At 42.1% G+C, this 21,004-nt stretch overlaps 1 protein-coding gene across 1 annotated transcript in view; it reads left to right on the top strand.

Moving 5' to 3' along the window:
* Positions 1-216: 216 nt before the first annotated feature.
* XKR6 (XK related 6) overlaps positions 217-21,004 on the top strand; it is a 223,019-nt gene continuing 202,231 nt past the window's right edge. Inside the window, exon 1 of the mRNA XM_072952590.1 lies at positions 217-1,437. Coding sequence (XP_072808691.1) covers positions 710-1,437 — 728 coding nt within the window. The 5' untranslated portion in view covers positions 217-709. The remainder of the gene's footprint in view (positions 1,438-21,004) is intronic.

The following is a 21,004-nucleotide window of genomic DNA, read 5'->3' on the forward strand; positions in this document are numbered from 1 at the left end:
AGACCCTCAAAATAAGAAAAGAATAAGAGAAATTTAAAAGAAAAGAAGAAAAGAACAAACAGCCAAAGAGGTGAGACACAGCCATTTTGATGGTGGGGTGTTTAACTACACAATGAGGTCATCCTATCTCCCGGAAGTGACACGTAATCACCTGCTTTGCACTAGCTCCGCCCCTTCCCTCAGAGGTCCCGCCCCTCAGTCAGCAGCCGGGAGGGTGTTAGGGGGCGTTTCTCCAGGAGGAAAGCTGTGAGCTGCGACGCTGAGGAAGGGGACCCCAAAACGTCTGGCACTGCCCCTTCCAGGGATCACTTTGGACCGCCTCACTCGGCTCAGCGGGATTCAGAAACGCCGAGGGGTCAACCTGATGGGTTTCGGGGTCAACGGAAGAGGGGAAGGGGAGCCCTGGCGGGGTGAACCCCCCGGCCCCCCGCCCAGCAGCTGAGGCACAGGAGGGCGGCCATCTTGGCCGGGAGGGTAGGGCTGGGGAGCTGCGGGCGCCGTGCGATTGGGGGGCTCGCCCGGAAGTGACGCCAACTACCCGGAAGCGGAGGGGGTTCCCTGGCCCACTCCCCCCTCGTTCGTTTGCTCCCCCGCTTCCTCCCCGCCCCCCTTCCTCTCCATTCGTTTCCCCCCCCTCCCCGTTCCCTGCCTTCTTCCCCCCCCACCCGTCCCTCCCCCCCCAACCTCCGGAGCTGGGAAGAGAGTCAAGATGGCGGCGAAATCCGATGGCGGTGGCGTGGGGGTGGGCTTCGCCCAGCTGCACAACCTGGACGAGGCGGTGGGCAGCGGCGGCGAGGAGGACGGGGAGCCCGGGGGAGGCGGCTGCGGCGGCGGCGGCGACGGCAGCGAGCCTGGCGAGAGCAGCTCGCTGCACATCTGCCACTGCTGCAACACCTCCTCGTGCTACTGGGGCTGCCGCTCCGCCTGCCTGCGCTCCCTCCTGGGCAGGAAGCCGCGCCGCAGCGCCGCCGCCGCCGACGGGGGGGACCAGCCGCTGCAGCCGCCCGCGGACGCCGGCCGCCCGACGCCCTCGGCCGAGCGGCCGCAGCCGCCGCAGGTGGAGCGGCCGTGGCTCGACTGCCTGTGGATCGTGCTGGCGCTACTGGTCTTCTTCGGGGACGTGGGCACCGACCTGTGGCTGGCCCTCGACTACTACCGCAAGGGGGACTACGGCTACTTCGGGCTGACCCTCTTCTTCGTGCTGGTGCCGTCGCTGCTGGTGCAGAGCCTGAGCTTCCGCTGGTTCGTGCAGGACTACACGGGCGGCGGGCTGGGCGCCGTGGAGGGGCTCACCAGCCGGGGCCCCCCCATGATGGGGGCCACTTACGGCCACGGCGTGGGGGTCTCGGCCACGCCAGGGGCGCAGCGCCTGTGCCGCCTCTCCGTGTGGATCTGGCAGTCGGTCATCCACCTGCTGCAGATGGGGCAGGTGTGGAGGTAAGAGCACTGCGGGGGTGGGGGCGGGGGCCTGGCCAGCCAGCCCTGCAGAGGGCCCCGCGGGCGAGGCCAGAGCCCTCCGGAGTGCGCTCCGCCCTCGAGGTGCCCCGCAGGTGGGCCCCTCGGACGGGCCTGGCCCGGGGTCTTAAAAGAGGGGTTTGCCACGCACTTCCCCTGGCGTCTCAAAAAGACCATCCTTCGCTCTCGATCCCTGGCCACGCCTTTTGGCCCAGGGAGGCCCGAGACCCGGTTTGTGTGTCTTCATCCCTGGTTCGCACTTAGCGGAGACCCTGCCTCATCCTTTCCTTCCCCTCCATCTCTCTGGATCTTTATATTCTCATGGTCCCTTTACCCTGTCTCCCAAGGTAACCAGCCGCTAGCGCTTTTTATCTGCACCCTAGCTCGCCTCCTGGGGGGAACCTTCCTTCTTCCAGCCGGTTTGCACTCGGTTTTGTCCCCCGGTGAGACATCTTCCCCTCTTTCCCGGTCTTTCCTCCGCAGTGGCCTGTGTGGGGCCCTGTGCAGAACCCCTGGCTGCCTCTCCTTTTAGCGCTCCTTTATTCCACGCCCCCTCCCCCCCTTCCTGCAATCCCATCCCCTGCAAATGACTCCAAACCGCTGCTCTCCTTGAAGGAAAATGACTTTTTTTTTTTTGCTGTTTTAGACGTGCCCTTTCCTTAGTGACAGGTAAAATTGTATGTGATAGGCGTAAGCGTTTGTTTTTAACTCACTTCCAGAAAATCACTTAGCCACCTGGTCACCAGTTCTGGTGGAGCACTGATTTTGGTAGCCAGACCAGTGCGCAGGTGATTTATGTTTACACAAGCCCGGAGCGTGGCCTTGTGGCCCTCCCCTGCTTTTGTAAATTTTCCGTGTGCCAGGTGAATCCCTCAAACCACTTGCAGGTGTTTTTTTGTTTTTTGGGTTTTTTACTAGCCTTAACTGGCTAAACTAAGGAAATGATCCCGTTAAAACCTTGGTAAATCTGTGCCCTCCAACTTAAATCAGCTTGAGTGTGTTCTGGAAACTGAGTTGTGGGTAAGAGTATTTGCAAGAGGAAAAATCTTATGAAGAGAAATCACACGGAGCTCTTCAGGTACATGGCTTCTGTGAGAAGACATTTTGCCTAGACTCAGGCTCCTATGCCTAGGGAGATTTTAGGTGCTCTGGATTTCAGTTTACTGAGATGTACTCAGGTTAAGTTCACTGTCTTTTGAATTGTTTGTCCAGACCTCTATACAGAAGTCTTACTAAAAACGTTTCAGAAGGCACAGGATTGAATTAAGTCAAATTGTGAAAGTGAATTCAAGAACTTTGTTCTGCAAAATTTACATGCAGATTCGGGATAGGGGACATGTGAGTGGTTCTTGATTTTCCTGGCGCTCTCAGGATTGTTCACTGGTGTTCCTAGACTGAGCCAAGCAGCCTTTCCCCCCCCTCAGCTCTGTTTGTCTGCAGCTAATTTGTTTCCTGCTGATAGGTTGATAACAAGAGGGGGAATGAAATTAAAAAAAAAAAAAGATTGGTTAACTTTTATCTATCTAGTATGAGCATAATTTGGAGTCAAGGAAATTTTTGAAATATGTTTTGAATTTGAAATCTAAGTCTAAAAACACCCCAGTCCATACTGAATCAAAGGTAGTGTGTTTGATGAGCGGGATGCCTTTTTTGGTTACTTGCAGGTTAAGATATAAAGAATGAGGGCAAGAGGGACAAAAAGTATGAGAAAGAGAGAGATTTTGAAATAGTAATAAAAGTTAACGGCATGTAATTAATAGTCTTCTACTGAACAAGCGGAACCTCTCTCTCTCCACGTCTTAGACTCTTACATGTGGGCAGTCAAAACCTTGGTGTCAGGTTAAAAGTCCTGAAAGAATTGTTTCAGGTGTAATCCATTCTAGATGTTTCTTAGTAGTAAGCTTTTGGGACATACTGAAATTGAAGTTCTGTTTCACAAAATTTTTAGGCAGAATAATTTCCCCCCATTGACCTAAACCTTAACTGTATTTGGCAAAGTAGAAGTCCAGATTGTGAGACAAACTGAAAGGACATTTTAGGTATAAATTTAGCTTTTATAATTGTTTGAAACAGGATAGTGTATTACTCAGATTTTTACTGAGCTTTCAGGGTCTACGGTGGTGTGTATATATATATATGTTCTTTTTGAAATGATGCCTGTGATTTTACTATGTCTGAATTTTTGGTCTTTGAAAATTGGAATATGTATCTAAATATTTCATAAAGTTAAGATATTAAAAGACATGCTAATTCAGCTAAGTTATTTATTCCAACACACTGTACTTCAAAAGAAATATTTACTGAAGGGTTTTACTTTTTTGTTTCCATTTTTTTCGGTAAGCTTGTTTTGCTTGAAATACTCCTGGAGCAGAATTTGCTCTTTAATACCTGTTAGGCATGTGGCTTGCATGGAAATCATAAGAGCTTTGGAGAAAGGTGTTTATTCTTTCCTTATTTTAATCTCTTGGCAAACTTGTCAGTGTGTGTAAACAGACAACGTCTCAGCTTTTTCTCAGATTTTTTAGGGTTACATTTGTTCCCTTAATCATGTTTGCTACTCAAATTTTGTTGTTCCATGTGGTCATGTGACATAAGGGTTAAAGTCTAGGAATTTGGTTTGGACCACATTTCTAAGAAAAGATGTCAATGAAGTTATTATGTTGTCAAAACTGATTCCATTAAATCACAGAGTATGTCTCTTCACGTTTTTTTTTTAATGTAAAATTATTTGACTCTTGCTTGGACAAAAGCACAGTGCTAATTTAAGGAAAAGTAATTCCTCTTGACAGTGAGGTGGTAAACTTCCCTTCAAGATGGAAAATACCTGACATCTCTTTTACCAAATGGCTTCACAGATTGTAAGAAAATACTTTTGTCTGGGCCAGAATTGGACTATGAAAGAGTAGTTGCCGGTAGGGTGATTTGGTTTCATGAACCACGCCTTGCGGAGCATCGGCGTGTGGTCGAGTTCTGCTGAGTGCATGCTTTACCTTCACTAGCGCCTTGACGTGAAACTTACTGTCCAGCTTACGTGCTCTATTCTGCAGGTGCTTTTCCCAGGGACAGCAGGTATATGAGTCACTGATACCAGGAGAAGGAGTCACACCGGGCTTCGGTTTAGTACAGTGTGTTGTTATTAGAAAGTGAGATCATTTTCTTGGAGGGTTGGATCTTAGGAACAGTTTGGTTTAGTATACATGTTGCATTTTTGTGTCTAAGTTTTTCCTTCAGCGAATCGGTCTTTCTTTGCTTTTGTGCTACTTTCAGAGGGTGCTTAGTGTGTTGGCAGCTCAGTGCAGTCAAGAAGCAACAGTTCTTTGAAATTTCATGTAATGTCATGGCATGATGTCGCAGCCAAATCATTAATCCCCCTTTTTGTTTATTTTTATGGATATGTTTTAAAATTTTTTCTTAAAGTCTCAATTTTACTTGACGCTTTTAAAGTGAATGTCAGCTGTTTTTTATCTTGGTATATGTGGTGGAGTGGAGGGTTGCCTTCCAGGGAGAAAAAAGAAAACGGTGTTTCACCTACCATAATGGGATCATCAACCTGGGAGCAATCTAAAGCTTTGTTTTAGCATTTTTTCCTGTTTCAAGTCCTTGGATTAATATAGGAACACAGCTCTCTGTATAATCAGCAGCAAATGTTGCTGGGCTGGTGAAGATTTTAAAAATTTCTAACTTTTATTCCCTTTTCCCTTTCCCCCCACCCCATGTAGGGATGCTTGGAATATTGTGGGGCTTTGTTCTTGTTGAGTATTTTAGAACAGTGGTTCTTAACTCTGGCTGAGGATAGGACCTACTACAACTTAAACAAAAAAATGCCTGAGCATTGCTGGTCCTGCTAAGGAAGAATCTCTGGGTGAGACCCAGGCAGTCTTGTTTTTAAGCTCCACAGGCGATCAAATGGGCTTGAGAAGCACTTTTAGAATTGGGTTTCAGGCTTACTCCATTTGGAGATTGTTATTGGATTTGTGTTCTTAATAAATAAGATGGAACAGTTGGGAATGGAATGATTTGGTACTGGGAAGTCTGGTTCCTGGACAACACCATAACAAAATGAGTTTACCTTGGAAACATGAGTGTCTAAGTACAGTACTTGAGGCTGTCTCAAGTATGTGCACTTAAAGTACTCAATGTTTTTTCCTTGGAGCCTAAGTATGGATCTTATTCTAAAAGGATTCCTAAATTCAAAGCATTCTTCAATAAATGTAGCCTCCTTCTTTGCCTTTTATGTAATTCAAATAGCACTTTTATGATTGTGTTGCATGTAAAAGGGAAATTAATTTTGAAATGATTCTCTTAAGTAGGCTTGAGGTAAACATAGCCAGGATTCCAAGAGGTGTTGGACTGAGTGATCGGTAATGTCCCTCTAGCTCTAGGATTTTGTGATTTGTGAGCGGAAATGTTACCTTACAAATAAGAAAATTCATTCTTGTGGGTCCAGGATGATTACCAGTCATTGTCATGTTAAAAGATTTTGTGTGTGTGTGTGTGTTTAGGGGGCTTTACATAGTCTGCTTATTACTGGGTGGGAATGTCAGTATTGTAAAAATATCTTTTTTTTCATTTTGTCCATAAATTTAATGGAATTATGGTTCAAAAGAAACTCAGTGGGATTTTTTGAAGAGAAACTTGGGAAAAATTGATCTGAGAAAAGTAATGTGTTTGAGTAGTCAAAAAAAGAAACCTGGAAAAAGAAAAATTTTGAGACTTACACTATCAAAAAGTGAATATGCTATAAAGTGTCAATAATTAGAACATTGTGCCACTGGTAGAGGAATTAAGCAAATCAGTAGTGAAGCAGAGTAAAGAGAGAAATAAATTGACACGTTTGTGGGAATTTGGTAGGTAGTCAAGGCAGCATTTCTAATAAGTGAAGGGAAAAAAGATTACCTAACAAGTGATAATTGACTAGCCAGTTGAGGAAGAATTGATCTCTGTTTTTACAGAAACAAAAATTCTAAAAGATTTAGAAGTGTAAACATAAAATGTTAAGCTGTAAAAACACTAGAAGAAAATGTAGGATAATATTATAATCTTACAGTGAGCGAATTTTTTGATACTATCAAGGAAAAAAGGGACAAATTTAACAACATCAGATTGTCTCATCTAGTTATTTCCTTTGCCTCTCCCTCCCCACCTGAGGGAAAAAATTCATAGAAATACATGATTAGTTGTGAGAGTAAGAAGAGTTATATTTAGATAAAGAGCTACTTCCTAAAAGGAGAGTGACTACAAAGAGAGCGTCTCTGAAGATTATTTCTCATTTTTAAGTGAACAGAAACAGTAAACGCTTGACATTTATGGTGAATTTTCAAGTGAAGGTGATGAAAAAATGGCACACTTTGAGTAAAATTGCAGCCAGTGATGACGGATAGTATTTCCAGAATGATCTAGAAACAAAACATCAAAATTTATATTACAGCAGACTAACATTCTGGAAATGTAGTAGACACATGTCAGAAATCACAAGCAGTTCATTTCTGCCTTTTATCACCGGTTGCTTTGATTTTGCAGACTGTATTCATAAGATCAATTAGTTAGGGTTATGGGATGGATGCATTCTAGAGTGTGGGAAAGAGTAGGCGGGATGCAAAAAGAAACCGTGCCTCAAATGTTGCAATTTTCCCCTTGGACCAGGTTGCTTTGCAGCTTGCTTTCTGCAGACAGGTTTGTGGTGAAAACTTTAGTTTACTCCTGCTGTTACTCTAGTTACCTAGTTTCTTCTAGTGAGAAATTCTGAATTTCTTATTTGGCTCTGCAAGCATTATTATTTTTTTAATCTTGAAAATACAGCCTCATTTCAAAAGTTTAGTGACTTCTGATTTTTGCCTGAAGACAATCCACTATTTACCACAACTGGAGATACTTCAAAAACACAAAAACAAAACATGTACACACAAGACATAGCATAGTATTAAGCATTGAGGGAAACATTGGGGTTAAGAAGTCAGTTTATCATTCTGCAGGTTACAAAAAGATTTCTGGTCTCAATTTCCTTACGTTATATTTATCAAGTAAGGAGTTAAATTGATTGATCTTTAAGGTTCCCTCAGTTTTAGAAAGTGTGTTACGCTATAGGTATTAGCACTCTGAAGTTTTAAACAAGGAATTTCAGACTGTAGTTTGAACAATGAAAATATTAAAAAATGTGTATGTTTCCCAGAGCTGCTTTGAAGTCCTATCATGTTTTATGTTGACTTAATTTTTTTCATTATTTTTTAATCACTTTGCTACTTTATAGAGGCATGTTATATGTATTGCTAGCTAATGTTGATGTTCATAGTGGATAAGACTTCCTGAGCAACTTGTTATGCTGGTTTATTAGCTACTTTTTTGTATTTGCAATTTCAGCTAAAATTATTTTAAAGTGTCCTTTTATAATCTTTTAAGTTTTCTTACTGTTAGATTAAGCTAAAGCAGTGCATATATCTAAGTTATATCTTTCGCAGGCTTTTCTGAGTTCTTTTTTTTTTCAACCAAGATTCATTTCTAACTGGGGAAGAACCTCAAATCACCTACTGCAATTTATCGTTTGATATGTATTTTCTAGCTTTAAGAAGTTAGTGTTTGTAAAAAACATTTTTAAATGCTAGCTTCCTTGTCAGTTGTGAGCTGTTTTAGGAAATGATTCCAAGTGAATTTGTTTGTGTTTTGTATTTTATTAAGATATAGATACTTTTTTGGTTTAAGTTGAATTTTGGGGGAAGATGGGGTTTGCTTGGAGGAGTCAGCGAATATTGTTCTAAGACGTTAATGCCTTGTACACACAAGTCGATCGTAGGTTTTCCTTTTCTGTACGTCTGATGTGGGTAGATCTTGGTATACTGCATTATTTTAATATACTTTAAAACAAACCACAGTATCCTTCAGTATTTTGCATATTGCTAACAAAAATTTCTTTGTGTGTATTGCTTTTATCCTGAAGTATCAAACTAGTGGTTTTTAAAGTAACTTTTGTTTTGAATGCAGTATTTTGGCCTTTTCTCTTTTGAATTGTGAGGAGGCTGTTTCTGTTTTATCTTGGTCATTACTTTACAGAGCATAGATTGTGTGTTCCTCACTCATTTCTAGGAAGAAATTTGATTATTCAGTTCACAGGAAGGTAGCCACATCACTTGGCCTCACAGCACCCTTGGAAGGGAGGTGGGGATGCTAGTTCTTGTTTGTCCTGGCCAGATGCTCTCAAAGAATCACAGGTACATGAAATAGAAAGTCTCTCTTTCACCAATATGCCCCCTTTTCATTCCATCTTAAACATACTGCACACGTGAAGAACGGTGGCAGAAGTGAGGAAGACACCAGATCCCCGGCTCCGGAAACCTGCTAAGTTAGAGCCGGCAGGGAATTTGGAACCCAGGCCCTTCCAGACAGCTGACTGGCTCCGCTTTCTCACCTCGGCTGTGTTTCTTGGAGTGGTCAGAGAAGCGCTTGTATTAGGATGGGCCAGGGCGTCTGAGAATGTGGATTTGTGAGTCTGCTATGGGCTTAAGGAATCAGAACCTCAGGGAGTTGAACCAGCGAATATATTTTTGCTCAGTCTTTATTGTGGTAACTTTTAAGCACACGGGGAAACTGAAAGAGAAGAGTATTGAACACCTGTTGCCATCTACCTGGATTCTGTACTTGATATAGATAGCTTCATATATGTGCGTTTAACATATATTGTGAGATTGCACCTCTCCATACTTCTTCTCACATGCTAAGTGGTGAGAATAATCCTGCACAGCTACAATACTATTATCCCATCTAAGAAAATGAACGATAGTCCCATACTTAGTCTGTAATTCTAGAAAATCACCTAATAGCTGCTTCATATTCGTATTTGCTCGTTTGTCCCCAGCAGTGTCTTTCATAACCCCCCTGCCCCCGCCAACAGGGATTAATCAAAATTGCTTAATCAGCATTGCTTTTATGTTTCTTTAACTCTAGAACGAAGCTAAAATTTGTCTTTTCTTCACGATGTTGACTTTTGCGGAGTCTGGGCCAGTTCTGTATGTTCCCTGTTTTGGATTGCCTGGTGGTTTCCTCCAAGTGTCACCTGCCTTCTGTGTCCTGGGTAAACTTGAGGGTGTGTCTAGGGGCTTGATTACGTTCAGGCTGCATATTGTTATCAAAAGTACTGCTTTTTACTTACATTTGCATCATATCACATGATAAGCTGGTTCATCCTGCTATTAGTGACACTGAGTTTTATCTCTTGGTTAAGGATCTGGCTGCCAGATTTTTCTGTATGAAGGTACATTTTCCCCCTTGCAGTCAGTAACTAACTTGTGGGGTAAGGCTCTGGCAAGGGTTGATGGCCTGTTTTGTGACAACCTTTTACCTCCTGATTTTAGGGGCCATTGAGGATCCTTTCCTGGATAAATTATGAAATTGCTGGTGGGAGATGGGGTTTGTATTTTAAATGAACTCCCTAGTAATTCTTATCTCTCTGAAGTTCGAGAGCCATTGCTCTACTGGAATCAGGACCTGAGAGTTTAAAAACATTCTGTCCCAAAGAGGTTTTTATGAATCCAGGCACTGGTGTGTTTTCAGCTGGTTGTCTGTAGACAGCTTCATATTAGTTTTGGAGGAAAAAATTAAAATATGCCTCGTGTGTCCTGTTTGTAATAGCAGTAACCTGAGGTAAGGGCTGACAGAAGTATATGTAACAGGTTAGAATGTATGTCTCCAGTTGAAGGAGATGGGAGGAGGCATATAGGAATTACTAAAGTGGAAAGGAAACTGTGGTGGAAATTCTACTTTTACAAATACTGTTTCATTTAAATTTTTATAAGTTTTTCTGTGCCTGTTTTACACATGAAGAAATGAGTTTAGAGAGGTTAAGTAATCTGAGAAGTCACTGGTAACCGAGGAAAGTTTTGAAGCCAGATCTCACTGATGGCAAAAAATGTACAGTTTTCTGTATTGCATTTCTTTTGTCATACGATCAGGAGGCTTTTCGCACTGATACCTTTGGGGCTTTGCTGTTCTGGCTCATTGGAAGTGGAGGGGTGATCGTCATGAAGCCCTGGGGCCTCTGGATGTACAGGCTGAAGCTCTATGAGATCTCTGATTTCTAGTCTGAAGTATTCAGCTCCGCAGAGAAGATGCACCCTTATGTTGATTCTCCATTTACCTGTTGGGAACACCAAGAATAGCAGCTCTTTCCTTAAGGTTGCAAAGCAGTTGTTTTCAAATCTTGGCAGTGTGTCGGAATCGCCTGGGGAGTCGGCTGTTTGGGTTCTACCACAAGAGGTTATGGTACAGCAGGTCTGGGGGGTGCCTTGGACTCTACACATTTAAAAAGCCTGTGGTTTTAGGAAGTTCCCCAAGCAGTATACACCAGTGTCTGATCGGACCTTACTCTTAGCTGGAAATGGGTTGGCAAAAGTAGGTATTAATCAAATGGTAGCTTTATTTGCCATAGACTATGCTTAAGATTTAGAATACTGTAAAAGCATTTAGCAGTAAAACTGTACAGCATATGCTTGAATATTCTTTTGATTCATAAGCGACTATGGAAGTTTGAAGTACTTCAAGGTCATTCATTATTAACACAAATTATCACTGTTGGTGCTCCAGGAGTGCTGGGTTAGAGGCATTTTATTGTGTTGGGGAAATTGATATCCAATCCAGAGTGAATTTCATGTCTCAGATTTTCAGAAATGTTATATTTGTTGAAATTAGTGCCAAGGATAGGATTCCTAAAAAGAAACTGGTGAGTGAAAGGGGAGAGGTGACGTAATAGGTATTTAATAAGTCTCATTAGGAATGGGAACAGAGGGAGCAGAGAGGAGAAATGACTTGACTGCACTCTGCTTGATGGATTCACGGGGAGGAAGAGCTAGGGGAGGGCTTGGAAGGGGGTTATCAGTGTTTGATTCTGCTGCTCCATGCTGGTAAGGTACTAGCACAGTGGATCAGCAAGGACGCCGAAGACCTACAGACACCGAAATAACATCCCTTGGAGCTCCGTCTCGGAATGTGCTGTGGTGGTGGTGAGAAAACCCAAGCTCCTTGTAACTGGGAAGCTCAGGGTCAGAACTGCCAGGAGGGCCACAGCTGGCAGAGAGGGCCACCCGGTGTCTGGGCAGGCACACTGTAGACTGGGCTGGATCCTCTGTGATTCCAGATCAAAATGAGCAGAACTCTCCAAATCTGCTGTTTTGCTTAGTTATAAGGAATGCAACTTTTGAGTAGTAAACTAAGTTATAACTAAATAGTTATAAATAGCCCATGTATTTAGGATGCTGCCATTTTGCCTTCTGTAAGGCAGTTTTCATCAAAGGTGACTCTGAAGGAAAAGACTGTGCCTTCCAATGAAAGAATCATATACTCAGAATGTAAGCAGTCTCAGACGGTTTTGCTAGACCTAGTGGGTGACGGTGTGCTTTTTGATTGGCAGAATAGAGAAGCTACATAAAGGATTTATTGCTCCATTTGCAAATTAAATAAAAGCTGTCAAAACTGAGCTGAAATTAAAATCAATCACATTGTAAATTTGGAAAAATCGAGTTAGAATTGTTTGTAGCATTTGTGGACCATACTTGTGGTTTCCAGTATTTGATAAGGGACCACATAATTTTTAGGTAGTTTTCAAGGTGTAGTAGTTTAGGATTAAATGAGATGGTATCTGTCAGGCCTGTTACAAGATTTTGAATGGGGCCCTGTGAGGTTGGAATGTGTCATTTTGCCTGTTTGCTTGGCATTTACTTTCACGATCTCAATTCGTGGTACACACACATCTCCCATAACATGACATATGCGTTCTTGAAAACCCTCTCACTCTGCAAAATCACATACCAAAAATAACAGGGCTGTGGAAAAAATAGGATTAAGGCTAGCCTACTTAAAACCGTGTGACTTTACTAGAAATTGACACAACATTGTAAACTGACTATACTTCAATTTAAAAAAACAAGCAAAAAAGTTATGTGTCTCTGTAACCAGAGCACTAACAGAAATAATGACAATCCAAGTAAAAATAAGAGCACGGAAGTATGGGTGATGTTTGCACTCAGCATCGAACCCAGGTGGTTCTAGGCCTTATTTTATCCTGGGACATGCTTTTCCTTTTTTGGTATGTAGATTCTTGTAGGTTAGCTTCTACTGGAGGCCAGTTTCCCCCAAATTAAAGCCCTGAGCCAGGGTTTAGTCTTCAACGTGTGCATCACTCAGCATCACTAGGTAGTGGAAAGCATAACGGATATTGAAGACGCTAAACCAGCCGCCACTACTTGTATCAAAGAAAGGTACTTTAATAAAGTTCTCACCGGTTTTCTTTTTCTTTTTCTTTTTTTCCTTTCCTTACCCCTTCCCCCCCAAGTCTTTATTATTTGTGAAAAATCTTGCCCTTGATAGCTTCAAAACATTAACATGCTGGGAAGACTCACTCACGGACCCACACTACTTCCCCATCACACTGTTGTCCTTCCCATTCTGCCAGCCGTGTGTGGAAGAACCCACGCTACAGAGGCATGCTTTGTGGCATAACTGCCTTGTTTTTGAATCTGTACTTGGAGATGTCAAGGTTCTGTTGTTTTGGGAAGTTCTAGTTTTGAAGACACGACAGTCTTGCAAGGTTGGGTGAAATTTCAGTATTCTTCTCAAGCTTTGTTGGCCTTGACGTACAGTAAAGAAGCGAATAGGTACTATTTCAATCCACTTTTAAAAATCTGTAACATAGTCCTTGGATGGAATGAGCTATGTCTCAATGCCGCATTGACATTTGAACTGCATATATGGAGCAGGAATGGTTTTAAATTTCAGTTCATTTGAAATGTAGTTAGAGTGAGATTTTAAATTAAAATTCATCTGATTATACAGTAAATGGAAAAAAGAGCAACAGTAGCCAGTTGTCAAGGAAAAGACTGATGAGTAGAACAAACAGACGGCTTTCGGCAATATAAACAATCTGTTTTCATAGGGTTGTTTTGTTTTGTTTTTTAGGATGATTGGGAGAACTTCCACATTAAGGAGAAGTTAGTTAAATGTGAAAGACAGCAATTGTACAGCGTGTATGGTAGTGACTACTACAGCGTGTTTCCTCAGTAACTGTGATAACAAAAATTTCAGTGGCTTGATGCAAGAAATCTGTTGTCTACCCTGGGTGGTCCTGGCTCATAGTGGCTTGACATCCTTTAGGGGCTCAGCGCCCTCAGCATTCAGCCAGAGAAAGGAAAGGGAATATGGGGAAAGGATAACTGCTTCTCAAAGCTCTGGCTTGAAGTGACACACATCACTGGGCTAACGTCCCGCGTGGAGAACCCTGTGACCACGCCCACATCCAGGGAGGCTGGAAAGTGCAGTCCTGTCCCGGGAAACAGGCTTGCACTGCAGAAGAGGAGCTTGCGTTTTGGTGATCAGAGATGGAGAAAGAAACAATTCTGCGTTTAGACCAGATACCCTCCAGATTAGATTAAGGGAGAGGTGTGTGTGTGTGTGTGTGTGTGTGTGTGTTTGTATATATGTATGTGTGTATGATGTAAATTGATATTGACTGGAGTGTAAAAGAGACAATTTCTTTTTAAAACTTTGATATATGTTTTAATTTAATATTTTAGAATTTGCTGACCATGTCAGGCCTCTGTCTCATTTTACTCTTTAAAAATGTTAAAACCATTCTTAACCTGAGGGTCACACAAAAACAGGTCAACCCTATTTTAATTGGTCAGGTAAAGCAAGTAACAATTTAAATTAGCTTTTAAAAGTAACAGCTATGTTTAATCATTTTAAGTGTGATCCATGCTAAGTATACTAAATTAAAATATAATGAAATAATACAAGTAGAGTTTTGAATAACTTTTCTTCAGATGAAATTTCATTGAGGTAAAAATGGCCTTCATGGACTAAATAAACAGTAGCAGAGCCCAGTACCTAGGCCTCGTCCGTGTTTCAGGTCTTGACAAGTAGTTCACCTGGTTTAGGATGGTTTGGGATCTTGATATGTGACCACAGCGGTTGTAGCTGTAACAAAACCATGCCCCCTACTTGGGGACCTTTTGGGCGCTAGTCCCTGAATAACTGCTCCCCAAAGTCACTGCTTGCTTCTCATCTGTTAATTGTACAGGTCACCAAATATATAACCCAAGTCTATGTGCAATGTTCATACCTAGCTTTGGAAATTTACACTAAACCTTTATATTACTTAAACTGATTGGGTTCAGTTTGGTTTGTGTGTTAATAACCACTGGGAATGGACTCAGATTATCTAAAAATTCCTTGTAAAGATGTCAAAGCATCTAAGTGTGATTTAACTTAAAACTGAAACTAGAATGTTTTCATCAAAACATGTCAGTACGTTTTATAAGTTCATCTAGAAATTATAAAATACTTAAAAAATAGAGACCTGCTAGCCCTAGTGAAGGTTTAACAGTTCACTGACTTAAGATACTTGTTCTGTTAATTCCAAATGTGACTTAGGTTACATTTTCTGGTATACTTAATTGGCTTTTAAAAATTAAGTTACTGAAGCATTGAAATAATAAATATATGTATTTATTTAGAGGCTATTTAATAATTAAAGTTTCTCTGCAGAATATTACTAGTTGAGAGTGTACCGAGAGTTCAGATGAGGATCCTTGTTTTTTTCTTACAAAGCCAGGATCTGTGACCTGTATGGCTGATCCATAATTAATATCTTTCAGGACTATTGTACTTGAGAGATAAAACTGCAAATTATAATTAGAATAAAAACTAGACATCGAAACCTTTAACAGAAGCTATATGATGTTACAGGTCAAATACACATTACTTGAGATAAAGTTTTTTGCCTGGTTGATCTTATTAATATAATTTTAATACTTTTAATGTATTTACTCGTATTATCTGGTACTGGCTTAGTCGTTCGCCCCCACTATTGCATCTGTTGCATCCAGAAGATACTGCCCAGACTACAAGCAGACCTGACTCCCCAGTGGTGTATGTAGCCACAGGGTGACCCTGTCTGAGCTTGATCAAAAAAGTGCTGTTACATCCAGGGATTCCAGAATGTAATACTGCTGCGGGTGTTTAAAGGCTTACACCGTGTTTCAAACTTTATTCATAAGCCTTTTCAATTTTTAATTGATAAGCCCACTAGAGTAGACTGTCCAAAAATCTTATTTACTTAATGGCATTATAGTAATATTAATCAACACAGATCAAAGGACTTCTCAGGAGCAAAGGAAAAAGGAAATTGCTGAACTTCACATGATGGTTACTCCTGGTTGACATAGATACAGCCTTGAGTAATAGTTTTTCAAAAAATCCAATAGTACTTCACACTGCTCCTAACTACACCTGAAATTAGCACAATATTGTAAATCATTATACTTCAGTAAAAAAAGAAAAAAAAGATGGCTTATATGAAAAACCAGGAAGTACCAAGTGTTGGTGAGGATGTGGAGAAATTGAGACCCTTGTGCATTGTTCCTGGGAATGTGAAATAGTGTAACCGTGATGGAAATCAGAAATGGGGTTTCTCAGAAAATTAAATACAGAATTATATATGATCCAGCAATTGCATTTCTGGGTATATACCCCAAAGAACTGCAAACAGGGGCTTGAAGGGATGTTTGTGTAGCATGTTCACAGCGGCATTATTCATAATAGCTGAAAGATAGAAGTGACCCCACTGTCAGTGTGTGGATGAATGGATAAGCAAAGTATAGCATGTACACAGAGTGGAATATTACTCAGTCTTAAAAAGGAAGGATATTCTGACACAGCATGGATGAAGCTTGAGAATATTATGCTAAGTGACATTAAGTCCGTTTAAAAAAAAGGGCAAATACTGTATAATTTTGTTTTTATGAGGTAACTGGAATGGTCACACTCAGAGTGACAGAAAGAAGGGTGATTGTCAGGGGCTGGGGGGGCAGTTTGGGAAGATGAAAAGAGTTCTGTGTTGGATGCTGGTGATGGCTGCACAGCAGTGTGAATGTACTTTATGCCTCTGAACTGTACACTTGAAAGTGGTTAAGACGGTAAAGAAGTCAAACAAACCCTTTAGATGTTTTCATTTCTTCACAGCTCTGCTCTCAACTTTAACATACAGAACAAATGAACGAACAGTTTCTTTCTCTTCCTTGCCCAGTTCTGTTATCAATTTAAAAAACAAAAGCAATGCTAATTATGTCCCCACAGCCAGCCCATTTGGTTCAAGACATACCTCTTACCAGCGTTCTAGCCACACTGTCCAGCTGGGAACCGGCCTCAATTGTGTTACCTAAAAGTATTATTCTAAAATTGGTCACTTCCACTGCATGTTGTGACCACTGTCAGGTAAAAAGTCAGTCCAAGTTCTTAGTCTCCACAGTGATGCCCGTAGTGTCAGATTGGAAAAAGAGAACCCATGTTATTAAATCTGAAATGACTCCAGTAAAGAGTGGTATTTTAAATCAAAAGAGAGCTCGTCCCCGTTCTCTGTCCCACAGCCTGAGCTGCGGTGATGGATGAGGCAGTGCCTAACAAGGAGGGCCAAGGGCACCCCGGCCTTTGGAGCATGCCTTCTGGCCCCGAGAGCTCAGTCTCGAGCTTGCTCTGACCAGCTGTTAACTTGTGCAGTTATTTAACCTCTCCGTTCTTGGGTTTCCTAATGAGTAAACTAGTGGCTATTTTGGGTAGAAATGTCAGAAACAGCTTTGTGGAGGAGGATGTGACTACTTTACAGGGTGGTTTAGAGAATTAAGAGTAATACGTGTAAAGTCTGAGACTGGGGATGGGGTGGGTACAGCTCAGTGGTAGAGCGCACCGCACCCTTAGCATGCATGAAGTCCCAGGTTCAATCCCCATCACCTCCATTAAAAAAAAAAAAATTTAAATGTCTGAGAACAGTGCTTGATACACAGTAAGAACTTACCGTTAGATATTAACAAGTTTTTCTGCCTGGCCCACAATATTGAAAATTATACCTGGCATTGATAAGGTTCTTCCTGGCCAGATTTTCTTCCTTTATTTAACTGTTACTCAGTTCTCTTTCTACCCATATAAATATGCCTTGCTTGGGTGTGCAAAGTAAATTCTCCAAATAAAGATGTAATAATGTTAAAGCAGTTATAAATATGTATCCATTAAATGGTGGTTCTCTTTGTAAGTGAAATCAGGGAGAAAACTGTAGTCACTTTGTAATTTATTTACATGTTGATAAGTGCTTGTATGAAAAGTGGATTATTCATATGCAAGAATAAATTAGGCAGGCAAGTCTTTTGAAATACAGTCTTGTCTAGAAGTCAGAACATATTATGTGGCACCAAAAAAATCAGAAAATGTTTGTATGAGCTTCTCTAAGAAAAAAGTGTTATGAGATATTATCATGCATGTATAAACTTTTGGCAGATGAAGAGTTCACCACCCTTTAGTTGATGAGGAAAATGTTGGGTGTAAATATTTTAACTGCAACAATCCTTTAAAATCCCCTCAGCAAAGAAGGATGTTAACCAACCGTTTTACACCCGTTCTAAACAATATGGACAGATCTTAGTTCTCTGAATCTGCCACCAGTTCAGAGCCCTTCAGTGGTCCCTCTTTGTTCATAGAATACACCCCAAACTTTTAAACCTACAGTAGGAAGTTCGTGGTTCCAAAAGACTTTTCTTGCCGGTGTTTCATTATTCATTATATCATGACCTCATTACCCGACTTTCAGAGTGAAGCATTCCTGCACACTGTATTTCAACCAGCCCATCCTCATGTCCTGTACCGTTTGTCTCCATGTGACCTTGTCGCCAGTGCAACCTTGAAAAGAGCCTTAGGGAACTGGGGAGATTTGCTGATGACAGTTTCAGGTGGTAGTTTTAATCTCTTTCCTTTGAAATGTTACACTGAATGTATGTAGTGACTTATTTTAATGTTTTCTATGTGCAGTGGCTAAAGTCCAGGTGTCCAGTCCAGTAGGGATTTGTAAATTCAGAATCAGTTACTAGCTTTTTGTAAAGGAAGCACCTGCCAACTTGCCTGGCTTTCAGCCTTAGGTGGGTCTTCTCTAGCTAGATGCCTGTTCTGGCCACTGGACTCCTGTAGGCTCAGGCAGACCCAAAACCAGTCAAAAAACTGGAGAATTAAAAGCAGAGGAGGAGTTCACTTAGAATTTGACCATCTGCCTTTGACTGCTTTGTCTCAGTTCTATTTTTATTTAGAATTACTGTAAATCTGAAAGTTTTGTTTGATCCATGCTCCTCTTCCATTTCTTTTTTTTTTTAACCTCTCAAATGTTTGTATGTAAAAGTTTGGTATTTTTTAAAAATAATTTCTCCATGGTTGAAATATTTTGTACCTTTCCCCCAACTTTAATATGTGTGTATAACAAAGTTCCTTTTTGGGTGGAATTCAGGTTGTATTCTTTCATAACTTGTCTGATGACTACCTGAAGCCCTGTAAGTTAAGACTAATGAAGTAATCTATTTTTAATACATTAATTTTAGAGGCCCATTCGTAATTTTCAAAGTTTCATAATATTATTAATCCTTGAGCTTGCGGTAGGTCGATCCCAGAGCTGATAACCTTTTGAAAGGTTGTACTAGAGCAGACTGATTCGTTGTTGAGCTTGTGAAATGACTGCTGTGACTAGAAGACACATCCGTGGTCTGGTTTTGGTCAATGGCCAGAATAGCGTCCATCAGGGTAACTCTGTGCTGCTTCCACCTGTTGGTTGGAAGACCTGGCTCCCACCTGGCCCCCGTGGCTCGGCACCTGCTCTCTGTGCTGTAATCGTCTCTGGCCTCAGTTATGAAACCAAGTATTGTGGGATCAGTTCTGTGTGGCTTAACCGTTAAGAAGGACCCCAGGCTTCAGGTGTTCGATGCCAGAGAGGCCTCAGTGGGCAGTACCTCGGAGTGTACACTGGCCCATTATATTAGTTTCCTTCAAAGGCTGCTGTGAGAAGGCATCGCACACCGGGTGGCTCAAAACAACAGAAACTTATTCTCACAGTTCTGGAGACTAGAGGCCTGAAGCCAAGGTGCTGGAAGGGCTGCGATCCCTCTGAGACTGGCTGGGATCCTTCGTTGCGCCTTCCTGGGCTTCTGATGGTGGCCCTCGGCCTGGGGCCTTCCCTGGCTTGCAGCCGCATGACTTCAGAATCTGCCTCTGTTGTCACCTGGCGTTCTTGTGCCTGTGTCTAGATTTTCCTTTTCTTAGAAAGACACCAGTCGTGCTGGATTAAGGCCCAGCCTACGCTAGTATGACTCCAGCTTCACTCACTGCATCTACAACCAGCCCGTTTCCAAATGAGGTCACATTCTGAGGTGCTGGGTGCTGGGACTTCCACATATCTTTTTGGGAGACACAACCCATAACATCCATGACTTTTTCTTTGGGTTTTGAAATTCTCTTTCATGGTTGACCCAATGTCAGTCTGAAAATGAAGGCAGTTTGACTGGGTATGGTAACCCTTCAAACAAAGAAATTACGTATTTATGAAAACACTGTAATGAAGGTTATGAAATAGATTAAAGTACAGCTTTGCTGTAGGATAAGCAAGGGTGTTATGTGTGGTGGTACACAGCCCGGTCCACCTAACTTCACACTGTCGCACATGGATGTATGGTGGGGCTTCCTTATCCATCACTGTAACCCTGCAGGTGATGCAGTTTCCTGTCTCCATAGTGCCATGGGCTTGGGCTTAGGGACTGATCACTGAGTTCTCAGAGCCGTGGGTTGCCCCTGGGTGGAGTGGGAACTACTTCCCGGGTTATCCCAGTTTGGATGAGGTGATGCTGGCGGAGTGTCTGGCACACGTGGTGAGCCCGCTCTGTGGGAGCCGCCCTCCCCTCCGCTCCATCTTCTCTTAGTCTTGGCTGCGCTGAAAGTGCTGTCAGTGGAGCAGCTGGAGTCCGTTGCGCTGCCAGCAGTAACATCTTGCTGCCAGTGGTGCCAGACTTTGCCCAGTGTTGAGCTGCCTAAAAATAGTAACCAGGAAGACGGCCAGAGGAGGTCTCTTGCTCAGAGCTAGAGAATTTGTGGGGTTTTCTTTGAGACAGAAACTCGTGCTTTATTAAGATGTGCTGACTGCTGTGGGTCTTGGTCCCAGCCGGTGCACTGCTGTGGGCGCCCAGCACCCTGTGTGCCTTGAGGTGGACATCTGCCTTCTTACTCAGACTTTTAAATGGTCCTTGGGTTTTGGGGTAGCAGGGAGTACTGTGGGGCAGTATCTTAACATTTTGGAAAGCAGTTTAATAGGAAGTTTACGACTTGTAAAAAAGTATATACATTTATTTCATAAATAAAGGGATATAACAATAAAAACATCTGTTTACCAGTATATTTGAAACCATTTTTTTCCCTTCAAAGTATCAGTAACATGCTTAAGTTTTCTTGTGGGGGGAATTTATTCTTGACATAGTAAACATATTTGAGCCTCGCTTATCTGTTATGTTAAGCCATTTACTCAACTCACCCTCAGTTTCTGATTCTGTAAATTGGAAATAATAGTACCTAGTTTACCCCCATCTTAAAATGATCAAGCAGGATACAGACATATGTTGGTTAGTTGAAATAGATCATTTTCCAGGTTTATTTTCGATTGTGAGATTCTTCAGTTTTTTGAAATCAGATAACTTGTAAAAGTGCTTTAGAGACGCTC

This window comes from Vicugna pacos, chromosome 31 (assembly GCF_048564905.1).
Source record: "Vicugna pacos chromosome 31, VicPac4, whole genome shotgun sequence".
In the NCBI taxonomy this organism is placed as follows: Eukaryota; Metazoa; Chordata; class Mammalia; order Artiodactyla; family Camelidae; genus Vicugna; species Vicugna pacos.